The sequence below is a fragment of the Schistocerca gregaria genome, chromosome 1 (genome assembly GCF_023897955.1).
Source record: "Schistocerca gregaria isolate iqSchGreg1 chromosome 1, iqSchGreg1.2, whole genome shotgun sequence".
NCBI lineage: Eukaryota > Metazoa > Arthropoda > Insecta > Orthoptera > Acrididae > Schistocerca > Schistocerca gregaria.
Window position 1 is genome coordinate 292,452,649 of NC_064920.1, and position 19,522 is coordinate 292,472,170.

The 19,522-nt window shown below is 41.6% G+C and overlaps 2 protein-coding genes across 5 annotated transcripts in view; one reads left to right on the forward strand and one right to left on the reverse strand.

Annotated features, from left to right (window-relative positions):
• The window catches only part of LOC126341588 (uncharacterized), a 151,778-nt gene that overhangs the window by 117,323 nt on the left and 14,933 nt on the right, over window positions 1-19,522 (forward strand). The window lies entirely within an intron of this gene.
• LOC126341609 (uncharacterized) overlaps window positions 14,420-19,522 on the reverse strand; it is a 142,661-nt gene continuing 137,558 nt past the window's right edge. For all 4 annotated transcript variants that reach the window (XM_050001786.1, XM_050001788.1, XM_050001787.1 and 1 more), the window contains one exon: window positions 14,420-14,692. In XM_050001786.1, the coding sequence (XP_049857743.1) occupies window positions 14,550-14,692 (143 nt within the window). In that variant the 3' untranslated portion in view covers window positions 14,420-14,549. The remainder of the gene's footprint in view (window positions 14,693-19,522) is intronic.

The following is a 19,522-nucleotide window of genomic DNA, read 5'->3' on the forward strand; positions in this document are numbered from 1 at the left end:
GATACTAACTGTATTCGCAATACGTTCTGCAAACATTATTCGCATATGCTGCTAACTGCACATAATTCACGTCATAATGAGATGTATGAAAAACTGACGCATTGCGCATGACATTTAAATTTATTACTTCTTTGCTACTAACTCTATTCGCAACATATTTCACGGACGATCCACATATGCTGCTGAATGTACCTACACAAATATAGTACTGTACAGCACATAGTTCAAGAGATATGAGTTCATAAACACTGAGATGCACGAAAAAATTCCACATCAGGGATGAAGTTTTAATACATTAATTCCTTACAACGAAGGCAATCCTACAGTCGAGTCAATTTGAGGAAATCCCTAACGCGTGGCAGCGCTTTTATCTTCTTTCAGCTGCAAAACGCAAACGGTTATATAGGAGAACAGTAACCGAATATAGACACACGAACAGGCGTTGCCATAGATACATTTACAAAATCGCGTTGCGGACACATGAAGCAGCTGTGCTCAGTGTACATAAGTTGTCCAAGATACTGTGTTACACATTTGGAGATTATGCATATTTCTTTGTACAACTGTTTCATAATTTCAAAGATGTCTTCACGAATACAAGGGAACGAACTTTTTTAGATATTGTACTGCAAATGTAATTCATTTTTTTCGTTTCTAATAGAAAATTGGCAAAATACCAGGGTAATGCTGGGTTGGTCTGCTAGTATACTAAAGAAATACCCTTAACCTTTTAGGCGCAAAAATAATCTACTTCCGAAATACTGAGTGGATGACTACTGAATGTGTGAGATGCAATAATATTGGTGTATTAAATTTGTTAAAAGTTTCAGTTCTATATTTATGCCTCCTCTTGGAATAATTTCTGGGGACGCCCATTGCGGGGAAACATTATGTACAAGTCAGTTGCCACTGAAGCAGAAATGATTTCAGTTATTGAAGAATCGAAATAATTAATTTGGTAATGTCACTTACTATGTGAATAATTTCAAATGCCAGAACAACCTCCAACACTATACATTAAAACTGGCAATACATCCTCAAAACCATCAACGGTCAAAACATTTAGAGGTCTGACACCTCTTTGTTCCAGAAAGGTTTCCCAATGCTAAAACTCTGTAGGAACTTGCCGATGGAAAGAATTAGTTAACTGATCTTCTGACGAAGATAATAGAAAGAGTTCGGTTAATATGCTATAGGCAGATATTGGCATGAAGTAAGTTACACAGCAGTTATTTGCTCTTCTTCTTTCGGAAAAGGTGTTTTAATAAAAGGAAAGATGTTTAATGGTTCACTGTAAAATGTTGTTCCATGAGCTGAATTGTTCGTATACTGTAAATAAACAGTTTGAGTTGATCATACTTAATACTTTTATGATATAGGAATATGGCGCATTGCTTATTTTTGAACCAGTCCATCGTGTAAGCTCTGGTCACGTATGTAAATTCCTCCGATTTTACATTATGTAATTGGAGCAGCTATTGTATGTAAAAAAAAAAAAAAAAAAACAGCACAACATGAGTTACAATAGATGCAGTTAACTCCAACGATGAAGACAGAGGAGTTATTCAAAAGCTTGCGGTACCGTCGTTTTATGTTACACTGCAGTATTTGAATTAGGTAACTATGAATGCTTGTCTACATTACGCTGTATCATTCGTTTGTTTAACACTAACAGTGCCTCACACAGCCAGCCAGATACGGTGTTTGTGGCCAGACAATATACATGACGATATGTGTACTTCGTTAGCTTCTCAGTTCACACCCATGAGTACCTCGCATAAAAAATCAGTTACCTGTCATCTCACCACAGTTGTAACACAAGGTTTCACTTACCTAGTATCCTAGTTATATGCATTTATAAACCTGAAACGTTTTCAAAACCTTCTCATTTGCTATAATCCGCGTCTAGAACAAGCTATCCTAAACTCGCACAGTTCAATAGAGGTCGCGCGAGATAACGGTACCCCTGCGCAGAAGTCCATAGTCATCTGGCTGCTGAGCGAGTCCATTCCTTTCTTCTGAAGCGCCGGCCGCCTCAGATGTGTGTCACACACTGAGCAGAGTACTTCGTCAGCTGCTGGTAGCCGCCTCTATTGTCTGTCTGTCACTTGCAGATCCATGTACTTCCAGCCTTCTCATTGCTATCTCCGGCCCACACAGCATAGCATCACAGTCGTCACGCACCATGAGTGTAGTAGATGTGCTTCGTATCACGCGTGGGAGAATATGTGCAATGCTATAAAGTTTATATCAGAAGCGGTAGATGAGGTGATTAAAATTACATTAAAAATGTAATAGGGAAGGTTGCAGCAGTCATGGCGTTTTCCATCATACAATAAACATACAAAAGAACTCGAGGAAAAACGTAGCTACAGGTACATTCCAAACTTCTCTACTCCAGGAAACACGCAGAAGGAGGAGAAGAAAATTTTACATTTAGATAATTTTAATCAATATGTTCTCATGAGGCTAACACAATTTTCCCATAACGCATAAACAGTACCAGATGTTAAAGTCAATTGTTTCGTTAACCAGAGAAAATACATCATTTAAAGATGGAATCTGATTATTATGATTCTTACTACATAAGTTAGGCTACAGGTTCGTCATTTCCTATTTTTTTACTTCCTATCCTATTTGTATGTTAAACTATTCACACAATTCACACTGTATAACATTTACCATCGGAATAAGGTCATCAGCATCAGTAAGGTACTAGTTGAATGATTAGATACACGAAGAAACGGATTGATTTTCTGAATAACATGAGAAATTAATGTAAAGAGAGCAGGTTCACCATATTTATGATTAAAGATATATTCATAGTTCTCACATTAGATGCACCAAGTGGTCAGATTATCACACCCTGGCACAAGTACAAGCCACCAATATAGATTTGATGTGATAAGTGTTGCGCAAAGAGGACGCTGATGCTATGTTTCGTTTTCCTTTCCCCTAACTAACTTTTATAACGGAGCCAAGAGGGAGTACAATCTTTTTGGCTGTTTAGAATTGGCGTCGGGGAACAGACAATTTTGACAGCGATGGTGATACGTAAAAGTAACAGAATTATACAAATTACCATTAGTCATCTATATGAGAGGTGCCTGATCAACAAATCTCTTAGCATGCAACATCGGTAATAAATGATAACAAATTTTACTGTCGAAAACGATTTCTCTGATTCTGCCCTGTCACACGTAGGCTTCCCACTGTCAAGGGACTAAAGCTACCTGGCTTCATTCTCTAACTATTAAATGAACTACTTTATGTGCCTAGTTCAGAGACAAATGGTGTTGTTGCCAGTTGTTCTACCGCCTACTGAATGAACAGCCACTTGGTCTAATTATTATACCACTGTCTCCTTGGTTAATGCACAGAAGGCAAGTGTGGTTCAGCTGCTTGTTCCTACTAGTAAATGAAATCTGCTACACTGCTATTTGACACAGACATAGACAGTCTTTTTTGAATACTATTCAATGAAACATAAATCATATACTTGTAAATCTGCTACTTATCTATCATCTGTAATCGTTCTGCCGAAAGCAATACTATCTTCTAGGCTGAAGCATTGCTTCTCCATCAGGAGTTGCTGCCATTGAAGTTACTGGCTCTTCATTGATACTCTCGCACTCTCTCTGTTACTGCAGTACTGTGCAACAGATTTGATGCTGATTATGGCTGTATATTTAATAGTCTTTCTCAAATATCCTAGCTGCTGTACTGTCGCCTCATAGTGGATACAGACCCGCCCATAGTGGATTAAGTCGAGCCTGCTGCATTGTCTGAGAGAACTTATAATTCGACATACAATTAATATCTTCCCCCCAAAAATATAGTAATGTCCACTACACAAAGTGTCATTAACACAATACAATTTTTACGTGGTTTGCTTGTACTACCATGAAAGACAATAATTAAGTTCTAAAACATCATCCTCTATCTTTTGTGACTACTCTGTCATCTGTTTCCCTAGTAAGTATTTCATATATCACCATTTCAAAATCTCTCTCTCCTGCTCGCAGAGGCAGTCTACGTGTCTTTGGTAAACTCACTACAGTGTTCTTCACACAAACGGAACGAAAACAGTTAGCTCCACGAGATTGCAATTGTAAGGATTGTATTGGGAATACATACGTGGTGTGTATGACGAAATCAAATACAAACTGTTTCATCAACTCGCCGAAATCAAAGTTCTAAACCGTTCACAAGTTCTATATCAGCTCGGAGCCCCCAGATGTTAGAGCACTGAAAGATTTACCCAAGCATTACACAGCACAAACACATTAATAGGCCCTCTAAATGTGGGCAGACTTACAAGTTTGGCTATGTTTCGTCTATGAGGTGGCAACTTAGATTCGTTCCAATGTACCCAATGTTCCACAAAAGGAAGCTCCACAGTATCTCAAACTACAGGGTGAAAAGTATTAAAACCGACAAACTCTGGAAGATTGTAGGGGACATCAAAACAAATATTTTTCCCTAACGTCATTTTTTCCTATACGACGAATGAAATGTGCTGGCGCCCCCTCATGCTGAAACCCCATGCGTTGTCTTGTAGAGAGGGGGACGTCTTCCAGCAATTCTGGCAATGCTCTGGGGAGAAAATTGTAATAGTGCCTGCCATTTAATGGCCTAGGTAGCAGATACGGCCCAATTAAACAGTCTCCAACAACACCGAGCTACACATTAACGAAGAACCGCACTTGATGACCGCTAGTAACTGTGGCATGTGGGTTATCCTCACTCCAAACAAGCGAATTGTGCATGTTGAAGACTCCATCACGCCAGAACGTTGCTTCATCGTTAAGGAACACAGAGGATGGAAATGGACGCATTTTACACTGTCCCAGGTACCACTACGAAAACTGTGCTCTGGGTGGATAATCAACTGGTTCCCGGTTGTGGACACGCTGTAAGTGAAATGGACGTTAGAGACAATGCACAGCAGTTGCCTACACCTGAAGAGCGTAATACGCCCTCTAACAACTGAAGATCGTAATACGGCCTCTAACAACCGAAGAGCGTAATACGGCCTCCACCGGTTTAAATAATCCTCATAGGAAAAAATGACATTAGGGAAAAATATTTGTTTTGATGTCCCCTACAACCAGTGTTTGGCGGTTTAAATACTTTTCACCCTGTGTAAATCCCAGCGTGTAAAAACCATGTACGCACTCACATATTCTTTTAAAGGTACACAAATTCGAGTTTATTTACAATAAGAACATAGAAAAATCGAAAGTCACAATTCACAATAAATTGATTTCAGAGCCTGACCGAGTTTCGTAACATCTTGGAGGTGGTTGAAAAAACAACAATTGATTGTGCGAGTTATCTTTAGGTAACTGTGCAGCGCCTGTGATTCCCTATCATAGGCATCAAATAAGCAAAGTCGTTCGGCAGATTCCAGTGTGCGACACTCCCATTCACTAGTCGTACAATGGACCAATTTGACTCACTTATATGGCAACCTTTGGTGACATTAAAAGCAACGGTGGTAACATTAAGGGTGCAACGGGAATTCCACTGTTAAATGCAGGGGAGAGAGCAGATAGGTGGAAAGAATACATTGAAAGCCTCTATGAGGGTGAATATTTGTCTGATGTGATAGAAGAAGAAAGAGGAGTCGATTTAGAAGAGATAGGGGATCCAGTATTAGAATCGGAATTTAAAAGAGCTTTGGAGGACTTACGGTCAAATAAGGCAGAAAGGATAGATGACATTCCATCAGAATTTCTAAAATCATTAGGGCAAGTGGCAACAAAACGACTATTCACGTTGGTGTGTAGAATACATGAGTCTGGCGACATACCATCTGACTTTCGGAAAAGCATTATCCACACAATTCCGAGGACGGCAAGAGCTGACAAGTGCGAGAATTATCGCACAATCAGCTTAACAGCTCATGCATCGAAGCTGCTTACAAGAATAATATACAGAACAATGGAAAAGAAAATTGAGAATGCGCTAGGTGACGATCAGTTTGGCTTTAGGAAAAGTAAAGGCACGAGAGAGGCAATTCTGACGTTACGGCTAATAATGGTAGCAAGGCTAAAGAAAAATCAAGACACGTTCATAGGATTTGTCGACCTGGAATACGCGTTCGACAATATAAAAGGGTGCAATCTGTTCAAGATTCTGAAAAAATTAGGGGTAAGCTATAGGGAGAGACGGGTCATATACAATATGTACAACAACCAAGAGGGAATAATAAGAGTGGACGATCAAGAACGAAGTGCTCGTATTAAGAAGGGAGTAAGACAAGGCTGTAGCCTTTCGCCCCTACTCTTCAATCTGTACATCGAGGAAGCAATGATGGAAATAAAAGAAAGGTTCAGGAGTGGAATTAAAATACAAGGTGAAAGGATATCAATGATACGATTCGCTGATGACATTGCTATTCTGATTGAAAGTGAAGAAGAATTAAATGATCTGCTGAACAGAATGAACAGTCTAATGAGTACACAGTATGGTTTGAGAGTAAATCGGAGAAAGATGAAGGTAATGAGAAGTAGTAGAAATGAGAACAGCGAGAAACTTAACATCAGGATTCATGGTCACGAAGTCAATGAAGTTAAGGAATTCTGCTACCTAGGCAGTAAAATAACCAATCACGGACGGAGCAAGGAGGACATCAAAATCAGACTCGATATGCCAAAAAAGGCATATCTGGCCAAGAGAAGTCTACTAATATTAAATACCGGCCTTAATTTGAGGAAGAAATTTCTGAGGATGTACGTCTGGTGTACAGCATTGTATGGCAGTGAAACATGGACTGTGGGAAAACCGGAACAGAAGAGAATCGAAGCATTTGAGATGTGGTGCTATAGACGAATGTTGAAAATTACGTGGACTGATAAGGTAAGGAATAAGGAGGTTCTACGCAGAATCGGAGAGGAAAGGAATATGTGGAAAACACTGATAAGGAGAAGGGACAGGATGATAGGACATCTGCTAAGACATGAGGGAATGACTTCCATGGTACTAGAGGGAGCTGTAGAGGGCAAAAACTGTAGAGGAAGACAGAGATTGGAATACGTCATGCAAATAATTGAGAACATAGGTTGCAAGTGCTACTCTGAGATGAAGAGGTTAGCACAGGAAAGTGAGCCCTCACCACAGGCTCCACAGCCAATACCAATACTAGTGCGGAGTCACACTGATGACAAGTGTCCCAAGTGCGCCCCACTCACGACGAAAGTCAAAGCCAGTATCCTCTCCAGACCAGAGTCTGAATCAGAAGACCCACTCCAGGCAGGAGTCTGACTCGGAAGACCAAGTACCTCCTCTCCTTAGTTTCCATCGAGCCTTGATAAACTCTGCAAAAGCACTCCTGCAACTGTCCCCACAAGGGCTTTGTGCCAATCACAAGACTCCACGAGCTCCATGTACCCCTCTAACTCAGCTGCTCTACGCACTGCCCAATTCTAATCCAAGTTAACAACATTCTTCTCTCTAGCGTCCCTCTGCCGTCGTAATTTAATTTATTATTTACTACAGAAATTGATTGGTAATGGTGATTGTTGCCAACTTACGTGGTGGGCCTTAATCAAAATGATATTTCATTCAATTTTGATTTACAATTAAATGCTTTTGTGAACTTCTCTTTTTGTGACAATATTAAGCATGAGTGGAAACTATTTCTTACGTTAATGAACGTTAGACTCACTGAATCTTAAAGCATGAACATATAAATTGAACAATGGAATAAACTTTTCATATTAACTTCCTCGGCTAGTCAGCTCACTTTAAAGCTAAAAATCTTTAGTTATTAATTAGAATTGCGGCCCACACACGCGCGCGAATATTTCCTCTCACCTCCGTTAACCATTGCATTGTAGTCCGAGTCCTGGCTCTGGCTCTCGGCTGTGGTACTGAAAATAAGAATCTTAAAGCTACGTATTTTCTGCAACGTCGAGCGGCTGTGGAGAAAAATGTGTATTATGTTAACAGCGGGCGAGTTTTTCGCTTCCGCTAATTTTTATAAGTTAATATCGCTACCTAATGGCGTAGGTGTTGCGCTGTAAATTACTCGAATGCAGGTTAATTCAAGGAGGGCGGACATGAAATCGGCATCACCTCTTACAAATTTAAAGTGCACAATAATATTAAATCAATTTATTATTTGCGTAATTAGTACAAATATGCTTACGTTTGCCAGTAGTCGCAAGATGTCCGTCTACACGCAACGAAGATAAAAGATGAAGGGAAGACGACTAAAAAAATTAACAAAAGAGCGTATCTTGTCGTCTCTTTAGATCATTTTGTTATATTTCTTTGCCCTTGAAACTTACACAGAGAAAAATGTATGTTCGCCTGAGCGGCTAGTGTCCACTTATTATTCAAATTTTAAATGTCTCTTCTTTAAAAATACTGTTTTTTAAGTCTTTTCTTATTATTTCACTGGGGACGTTTTATCTCTTTTCAGGAAAAGCGTACAATCCCTGACTCACAAACTCCAGTGCAGAGAGGAGGAAACATTGTGCTCCTGACTTGTTTTCCTTTCCCCACAGTCACTTTAGACAGTGTGTTATTTTGAGTTTCCGCTCTAAAGTCAACAACACATTTATCATGGAGATTCTTGTCTGGACGGCCTGAAAATTACAGCATGTCCGACCAGGGGCTCCAGCTAAACGAAGTGTTTTTGTGTCGCAACACAGATAATTTCAGACCTGCCATAAATCTTACATTCCTTCTAAAGTTGTTTTAAAGGCCTGAGGCTTCCCAAAAAACTTTGCAGAGCAAGGGATGACACCACCGGATGGCCCCTCTTAGAATGTCTGATCCACGGTGAACATAGAAACTTGTAAGTTTTTACGGCCGCCATACGCGACCTACACTCTTCTCGAGCCACTGGCCTCTGCTGTGGCAAGAGGCTCCCAACAGGTAAGTCCAGGTGGGTATTTTTCCACTTCGTCGACTGAGCGTGTTGTCTGCACACCGTAAGAGAAATTCTTGGGCCCAGCATTCTGTCCCTAATAAGTGTTTCAAGATGTTCTTTCTCTAATAACTACATGTGGCTTCCAAGCCCCAAACGTCCATTGTAAGATTTACTGTTAAATGAACAAACTACCTGCTATTCTCAGCTCCAGAAAAATAAATTTGAAGGAGAGCCACCATAAAGAACTCCCCTGCACAATGGACATGCTTGCATCAATGCCTCTCATGCTGATAACTTCCTGCGCCTCACAAACATGATGTCTTGGTGAAAAATCAACATTCAATTGTACCCTTGGATATGGAGAATAATGAGAGAGCAACTCATCCTCCCTCACGTTCTCCATTTTTGAGGTGACACAGTTACTTAGGATGGTGCACCATGTGTACTGCATCATATGCTAAATGTGAACCTGGTTCAAATTGTCAAGATTTGAATTCGGTGCACTATTAGCCTCATGTTGGCTAGCAGATGCCAAAAAACACATAGCGTTTAATGTAAATAAGGGACGGCCCCATCGTGAAAGCTACGGAATACTACAAACCTTCAAGTTCAATGAGCTGGGATAACTGTTTGCAAGCGAATGTTTTTACGTAAATTTTGCCTAGAATGACAACATGGTGTTCCAAACTGTGTACTGCACGACGCAAGTATTCTGTGGTAAATGAATGAGTGTTCCACGAAAGTTATTGACATGGCGGTTTTTTCGACAACTTGATGATACTCATTACTGTCTTTTAATTTTGTTATGATTTCTGCGATGTTAGTAATGATTTACAATTGCAGTAATCACCGAAGAAACCAAGCTTCTCTCATTTTTAAAATTTTATTAATCTTCAAAATAAACAAGATGTTCCCTCAAAGTTCCAAGATGCTCAAACTGTTCCGTCTGAGAAAATGATTGGTAACTCCTGGTCTAGAGTGAGGGATCTGAGCGAAGGATAAATTGGACAAAAACACGGTCAGCGAACAATATACGAATTCTTCTGATATCAAGAGAATTAAATTCCACCAATTAGGATAAATGTGCTTATATGGAATTGTGTGATTTTTTCTTTCATGCACCTCTGCTCACACGAAACTGTGGTCACTCTATATTAATGGCAAACCTTCTTTCCAGTGCGGTACTATATTGTTTCATAAACAGACTATTGCTGAATTACAATCTAGAAATTGGGCCACAATATTGCTACCTACCACTCAGCTGGCTAAACTTGATGCTTTCATCGACAAAATGATGGCTTGGTTGGCTTGCTCTCTCTGTACGAATGTACAAGAGTTGTGGAAGTACAAAACGAAATTCTGGACTGGAGCATCCTGTCTACAGTGTTTGTTGTATTCATGTAGGCCATGGGCAAATATTAGGACACAAGCCAAACCAGTAGAAATATAATATAGCTCACCAATCCGATGCACTCGGACTTAACAAAATAAAATGTAATCTCAGTGTCGCCAAAACGAAAACTGTAAAGAGAAAATTCGAAGATTCACACACGTATAAACGTTGCTGCGAAAACTGATTAAGATAATAATACCTAAGGACTACAGACAGGTCTCCAGTGTCTACATTTTATAGTGTATGTATGGTAGTATGGATGCAAAGGACATTGTCTAGCAGTATACATACACTGTAAAATACACTGTCTGCATACACTGAGCAAGGCAAATACGACAAAAATAACAATTGTAGTTATCCAGGAGGTGTGCATGGATAGCCAAAGTGGTTAAGGCGACTACTCGTGATAAGCGGAAAATCCGAATTCGAGTGCCTGTGTATAATCGTTTGCAAATACATTTCTTCGACATAAGAGCTACACTGATTACATGTTATAATTACGCTACATGTATGTGTATATCACAAATATGTTGTGAATGAACGAGTGTAAATGAATTATTTGCGATACAACCAATACCACAACAACAATACCACATATGATTCATGCCGTCATTAGGGGCAGTGTAGTGCCATCACCATTGTAAATGTATTTTTTATAAATTAGGTAATAATAAACTGAAGACAGCAAAGTTACCACTGAAAATACACTCCTGGAAATGGAAAAAAGAACACATTGACACCGGTGTGTCAGACCCACCATACTTGCTCCGGACACTGCGAGAGGGCTGTACAAGCAATGATCACACGCACGGCACAGCGGACACACCAGGAACCGCGGTGTTGGCCGTCGAATGGCGCTAGCTGCGCAGCATTTGTGCTCCGCCGCCGTCAGTGTCAGCCAGTTTGCCGTGGCATACGGAGTTCCATCGCAGTCTTTAACACTGGTAGCATGCCGCGACAGCGTGGACGTGAACCGTATGTGCAGTTGACGGACTTGGAGCGAGGGCATATAGTGGGCATGCGGGAGGCCAGGTGGACGTACCGCCGAATTGTTCAACACGTGGGACGTGAGGTCTCCACAGTACATCAGTGTTGTCGCCAGTGGTCGGCGGAACGTGCACGTGCCCGTCGACCTGGGACCGGACCGTAGCGACGCACGGATGCACGCCAAGACCGTAGGATCCTCCGCAGTGCCGTAGGGGACCGCACCTCCACTTCCCAGCTAATTAGGGACGCTGTTGCTCCTGGGGTATCGGCGATGACCATTCGCAACCGTCTCCATCAAGCTGGGCTACGGTCCCGCACACCGTTAGGCCGTCTTCCGCTCACGCCCCAACATCGTGCAGCCCGCCTCCAGTGGTGTCGCGACAGGCGTGAATGGAGGGACGAATGGAGACGTGTCGTCTTCAGCGATGAGAGTCGCTTCTGCCTTGGTGCCAATGATGGTCGTATGCGTGTTTGGCGCCGTGCAGGTGAGCGCCACAATCAGGACTGCATACGACCGAGGCACACAGGGCCAACACCCAGCATCATGGTGTGGGGAGCGATCTCCTACACTGGCCGTACACCTCTGGTGAACGTCGAGGGGACACTGAATAGTGCACAGTACATCCAAACCGTCATCGAACCCCTCGTTCTACCATTCCTAGACCGGCAAGGGAACTTGCTGTTCCAACAGGACAATGCACGTCCGCATGTATCCCGTGCCACCCAACGTGCTCTAGAAGGTGTAAGTCAACTACCCTGGCCAGCAAGATCTCCGGATCTGTCCCCCATTGAGCATGTTTGGGACTGGATGAAGCGTCGTCTCACGCGGTCTGCACGTCCAGCACGAACGCTGGTCCAACTGAGGCGCCAGGTGGAAATGGCATGGCAAGCCGTTCCACAGGACTACATCCAGCATCTCTACGATCGTCTCCATGGGAGAATAGCAGCCTGCATTGCTACGAAAGGTGTATATACACTGTACTAGTGCCGACATTGTACATGCTCTGTTGCCTGTGTCTATGTGCCTGTGGTTCTGTCAGTGTGATCATGTTATGTATCCGACCCCAGGAATGTGTCAATAAAGTTTTCCCTTCCTGGGACAATGAATTCACGGTGTTCTTATTTCAATTTCCAGGAGTGTATATGAGCGTAATTTGACAAGCCTGGTAAATTTCCATGAAAGAATGAAACATCTGTTCTGATCTTTCACGATTGGTAAGCTTCATTATTCCAAAGATTGTATAAAGAATGTCAACAATGTGCAGCGTACAGCTAATTGTTCACAGCCGCCTCAATAAGTCACTGTGCCGACAGAGATTGGAAGTAGAGAAAACTGAGTGTAACGCTGTTGTTAAAAGTTTTCATTTGACCTGTTTGACTGTCGCACACATCAAAACACAGATGGATGAAATTCACGCAGACTCCGTATCATCATTGGAGACCATTGACTGTTATATTAATGAGTTTGAACTTGGTAGGTTGAGCACCGAATACGAAGCGCGCGCCGGCCGTCCATTTGAGGTCACCACGAAGGAAAATATTGACAAAATCCATGATAACGTAATGTAAGAACACCGAATAAAAATTCTTGGATTGCTGCGACAGTAGGAATCTCAACTGAGCGAGTGCGTAACAGCCTGCACGGAGAATTCGTGTGCGAGGTGGTCCCGCGATTGCCCACAGTTGACCAGTCCGGCACAACATTTCAACACAATGTCTGGCGATGCTTAATCGCAGCCCGCAAGAGTTTTTCGCCGATTTGTGACTGATAATGAAACTTGGATTCCTCATTACACGCCGGATTCAAATCTGTCAAAACAATGGGAAAAGGGTGTTGAAACTGCACGAACGAAGGCAGAGTTCGTTTTGTCAGCTAGGAAGGTGATGGCAGCAGTTTTTTGGGATTCCCAGGGAATAATCTTCGTAGATTACTTTTATCAGAAAGCTAATTATATAATGGAAAAACTAGTTTCTCGAATACTCATTTGCACTTAACCTTTGTTCATTCATTTATTACTAATGTACTATGTGTTTGAGTTTATCTCATAATACAAACAATCTTACAGTGGCATCGTCGTGATATTTTGATTCCAACCAACTGCGAGAAAAAGACTAAATAGTGTATATATAATTTTGTCGTCGCATAATCTCTGGAATAGTGTAAGGTATGTGCCTACGAAACAGGGTTTGAGTACAAGTAAATTTAACACATGCTACGTTTATTATAATTATCCATTTCATCTATTATTCATTGAGTACAACTGAATTTTACTACTGTTACTACTGCTCACAGTTTTGTTCGCAGAACGCTAGATCTCCTTATCAGATAAAAGCATTTTTGTAAAATAAGCTTATTTTTCACTCTGACGATCGCTCTTTATCTTATCTCAAAATTGCCGGTTTCATGCAATGTCGCCCATCTTCATATTATATTTCGCAGTGACAGTGTAACTTGTCGTAAAGAAACTGTAGTTCACTGTCATACAGGCCTCCAAGAGGAATGGTCAGTATATAGGTATATGACAGGAACGATCATTCGGAGCAAAAAAAGTCCGGTAAACATGGGTTCAAAAATGTGTAAATGTAAAAGCTATGAGGAATTTTTCAGTGGAAGAGATGTGTTTCGCAGTAGCGAAGATGAGCAAGAACACATAGCTCTCAAGATACAAATTTTAGAACCCATGATTATTGCACATTTTTCTTGTTTTGGCCAACTCTACAACCTCTCAAAAATGGAAAGCTAACCCTTGAGAGTGATTTGCTTCGCTGTACCGAAGATGAACTGCTCACAACTCTTTAGAGCCCCTGTTTACTAGACTTTTTTGCCTCGAATGATCGCTTTTGCCATATCCCAGAATACTGACCGTTTCGCCTGGTACACCCTGTATATAGAGTATATGACAGTTAACTGATAGTTCCATTATGATAGATTACTCTGAAACTACGACATTTAATCTGTAGACGGACGGCATTGCCCGAAAGAGGTAACTTCGTCCCGAAAAACAGCCATCGACAGACAGAAAAGTAAGCCTATTTTGTAAAAGTAAGTATCGTCCATGACTTCCTTGTGAGGAATATACCCAGTTTTGACAAAAGCATTGTTTTACCACCGGAATATGCTGATGAGTATCCTTATAATATTAAAGAATGCAGTCTACATTTTCGTCTTTATTACATCAAAATCATTTAGCGTGCAGTTTCTGTTACGCACATTCCAGGACTGACTTCGAGGACATTTGTCTCTCGTGTTCTGAGAGAGTTAATCCCAGCTTAGTACGCGGAGCTTCAAGCGCTCCACTCCACTCCTTCTGCTGTCCTCGCCACCGCCCCCGCCACAGTCGCCTCCGGCACTGTCGCCTCCAGCTCGCACTGCTTGACTATCTCCCGTGCAGCACGCCGTTTCGCTGAACGCTTCCTCGAATGGATTCCTGTCGTGTTGAACGTCACGTCACACCGAAAGGCAAAATGTTGATAGGCTATATTATCACTACCAAAAATCAACAAGAGAGTTCTTACTATTAGCCGCAAACAAAAGGTTTCCGTTCGAGGGCGTTTCTGCAGAGCATGTGCAACATAGCGCGACTCTGTTGCCAGTATATAAGCACCAATATGTAGGCAACAGATTAGTGTGGCACGTGTCTTTCCGACGTGCGTGCAGTAAGTGCGGAAACGTGAACGATGGTGAAGTTATTACCTAATGTGTCCAAAAAGGGCCAACGCTCTGCTATTCTTTTCTTGGCTGCCAAAAGACAAGTACCGGTAGACACCGATCGGAAAATGAAGATTTTACGAGGGCTATACAGAAAGTAAGTTCCGATCGTACGCGAAATGGGAACTACTGTAAAAATAAAAAATGTTTTATTTGCAACAACTCGCCACAACTCCCGGCTAATTATCTAAATAATCGCAGCTCCGACTTAGACATTTGTCGTGGCGTTGTACCAATTTTCAATACCCTTGTCATAAAAGGCAGTCGCCAGTGATTTCCGCCAATTTTCTACGCAGGTCTACAGCTCGATGTCCGTGCCAAAATGTTGTCGCCGGCCGCAGTGGCCGAGCGGGTCTATGCGCTTCAGTCTGGAACCGCGTGACCGCTACGGTTACACGTTCTAATCCTGCCTCGGGCATGGATATGTGTGATGTCCTTAGGTTAGTTAGGTTTAAGTAGTTCTACGTTCGAGGTGACTGATGACCTCAGATGATAAGTCCCATAGTGCTCAGAACCATTTCTTTTTTGTTGTCTTCGTAGTCAGTGGTTCGTGCGAGCAGAGATGAAACTCAGGGGGTCAGCTGCGGTGATCAAATACTTCCCACAGAAAACGCTGTAGGAGGACCTTCATTGCCCCTGCAGAGTGCAGCTGAGAATTGTCATGAAGAAGGAACGGCGTGACAGTTGTGTTGCGTGGGCTGCATAGCTTTAGGCGAAATTTCTCCCCAGGCCCTCGTACTTGGCGGGAGACATTATTTTCTAGATACGTTTACGTGCTCACTGTGCTCTCAGAACTGAAAAGAGCGATGTGACACGATCGACAGGCGCTCTACAGACACTGCCCGACACATCTGTGCAAAGCTTCATCGGATTTATACAGTGGTTTCCATTTCGCGGCCGATTGTAACTTTTTTTCTGGATAGCCCTCGCAGCATGTCAGTCCAAGTCCATAATTGTGGAATGGTGCGCGAAGTTCCTGGCTAGCTGCGATAACGCGCGCCCCAAAATCGTAAATGTAACGCAAGAATTATGAAGCTCAAGTGTGAGATACTCGAGCAAGTCCTGATCTCACCCCATGCGATTTTCATGCCCCCGGTCCCTTACACAAGATCTTGAAGAGTCGACGAGTCCTTTCGGACAAGGATGGGCAGCAAGGAGTTAAGGACTTCTTCAGACAGTAGGACAGGGAGTCGGTGGAATGATTTCCTCAATGCTCAAGGCGATTTTTCGTGACTGGCATACTGATTCTGAACTGTAACGCCTTCGAACGGAAACTTTTTGATCGCCGCTTATATTCCGACAGTGACAGAACAGATGTAGCTACTGTACAGGGTGATGAAAGTCAGACATATCGATACAAAAATTTTCAGTTCAGTGTAAATGAACAAAGAACCGACGGTACTAAAAGAATCCCTAATGGTCAGTCATACCAGTTCTGTCGCAGTTCAGAAACTCTCACGATTTCCTCCCAAGATCAGTTCACGTTAACAGTAGAGGATTAGGACCCAAGAGAGGTATCAACTGCTCGTTTCGTGTGGCAGATTGTTACATTATGTATTTTAGATACACTTTATGGCGTTGTCGTCATAATATACACACGTCGTTGCAACGACTCTAGAAAAATTTTAGTATTAAGGTTCAGAAGGAGTAGGGAGTGTCGAATTGAACACAATTTGTCAAAGTGCCACGGGTTCTAAACGCACAGTTGTAGGATTATGGCCACAAAATGACAGCTAGTCAGCCACATAAACACACGATATCTATCAAAATGATGTGCAAGGACTCAGTTTAAAGGGTTTGTGCACATTATTTGAATGTGTGTGTTGCTGCACGTTGTTCGCAGCTCATTTTCTGATTTAGCCCACGGGCTTAAATTAATAAAAGACTATACATTTTCGTTTGTTACTACTTATGTTGGAAGAGTAGCGTAACTTAGCAAAATAAATCTGTTTATATACTATACTACACTTGCTACCAGCGTTTGATAAAAATACGTCCACAGAAGGGAAGAGAATTTTTGGGGCTGCATATAGAATTCCTTTCTGAGCTGAAACAGCGTTAGTAATGAGCAACGAAATTCATTTTCTTCTTGTACGTTTATAATTATGAACATAACTATTCTCCTAAAATTGTGATGGGTTGGTGGTGATTATTAAAGAAAGAGTTAGAATGCTCAGCTCCTTTGAAGAGGCACATAAAATATGAGTTTATATGAACACTAAATGTATCGTTATTGCTCTTTTTTCTGCAAACAATATCTTCTTCCATAGTGAAGAGTTACCCCAGAAAATCATGCCACAAGACGTTAATGGGGAAAATATCTAAATATTTTTTAACAGTAAATCTCTCCGTAATGCGCAAATGCATGACACTTGTAGTGTCTATCACTGGAGGTTGTTGAGCATCTCCATAAAGATCCCATGATGATACGTACCGCTCTTTGCTAAATATTATTTATCTCTTTTCTTTACACAACTCGATAAAGATTCCCGGCTGAGTTGCTATAATAAAAGGTGGCGAAGAGACTGTCTAACCCTCAGGTGGTAGAAGAGATGCTCTGCTGAATTGGTGTCGAAGTTTCTGACAGAAACACTTTTAAAGTGTGCAACAAAGATGTATGGGTGGTATTAAAGTGACAGCAAGTTTTTTTCTGGTATACTGGGTGGAACCAATAGGGACCTTGGAAACTATTCGAAGAAATTTGAACATGATTCCAAGCAGAAAATTGTGTTTAATCTTTTTCACTCGTCAAGTTTCGAGCCCTCGTGGAGCGTGATCAGAAGAGGATGCAACATTTAGGAATAAAATGGCAAAACGTCCCTCTAAGACCCTCCAGTTCGGCAACACTGTTAATACTGCCGTCCTCTAAACAGGTTAATAGTTTCATTAATACAAATTTTCTCTTGAGGAAATATCGTGTCCTTGAATTTTGGTACTATCAGGTGTAAGAGAGTTTGGACTTTGTGGAGTCTATCCACTTCAAGTGTAATTTCATTATTAGAAGCATGAAATAATCTGAGGAGTATTTCAAACCGATTATGTTACATACTGGAGCTAACCTTGTTACAGTAAAGCATAGACTTGCTCCAATAGCAAGCTAAATTTGGCATTTTTACCAAGTCCTTCCGCATTATAATACCAAAGAAACGTTTCATCTGTGCTACATTTGTTTCTTTCCATTTCGTTAGCCTGAAATTGCGACTGAGTTGTTGAGAATCATTTTTTTGTTGTGCATATAGATTTGTTTCAGCTGAAAGAAACTAAAACACGTCATTATAAGTGAAATGGAAATACGCTTCCTGTGGTGAACAATTGTTCAACATATCCTAAACATCATTTGATAAAGCAGGGGAAAAACACGTAGGAAATATCTTTGCCTCTTCAGTAGCATCTGCCCATATCAGATCTGCGACACTGGTAATATTCCCATCTGGTATGGTGTTCCATCGTGTCATTTTCGGAATTATAGCTGTCATGTACTTACATTCACATCATTTTGCAAAAATGGATGTTTTAAATAATTACGGTCTGTAGAGCAGAAAGGGCCATGTGGGCCTAACGTATACTGTGAAGAGATGGCCTGATAAGAAAAGTATAACCTGGATTAGGGGTGTCAGATATTCAATTCCTCAAAGTCACTCTCTTTGTCAACACTTTCAAAAAACTTCTGTTGGTTTGTACAGTCTCTGAAACAACGTTCATTATCAGGCTCGTAATCAGGGTCGCCGCCTGTGTTATCAAAAATGTCATTTTTACAACTTGAAAAGCTATCGTGCATTGGCTCATTCACTGGCTGTTCAGATTCTTTAAAAGTTTCTCTTCTTTTGGCCATACTAATAAAATAGGAAACTAATCAAATACACAAACGTAACCTCAACTAGCATACATGACCAATTAGCTAAACTAAAAAAAAAGGACTACTATAGCTGAGTCATTGTTAAGTAAATCTCTGACGGTTGCAGTTAGGAATCACCATGGCTACCAACTGCAAAAATATTGAGAGCTAAGAACATGAGTGTTCAGTGGAGCCACCACTTTTAAACCTATAGATTAAGTGCATTATCTGTGAGCCCTTTGAGGCTCATGAGGCCTCTGAGCAGAGCTCTACATGTGAGCCAGTTATGGCTCACGTGGCCCACATTACAATGTACACGTGAACCAAATATGGCACACGTGGCATCACAACCCATGTAACTGTGAGCCAACATTGGCTCACGTGGCAGTCAATGTGTTAAGAAATCCGGGCTTCTGATCTCCATCGCGGACGCGTCAAAACAAGGAGTGGGTAAGAGTGTGTGTGATGGATTTCCCATCGTGTGACATGTCCACGATGGCTTTGGGCAGAGTTGTGGTGAAAGTTGGTGCAAAGGTGATATCAGTCACCTACCTTACAGCTTATATGACCTTCTGAAGTGTAGTCTTTTTGCGCATGTGTCGACGCCTTGCTGCTTGCAGCGTCGGTGAGCCCGAGGATGACATCGCCAAGGTGCCGCGCTTTTCTACTATTACAGAAGAAGGCTCCAGGCACCTTTGAGCCAAATTTCAAACT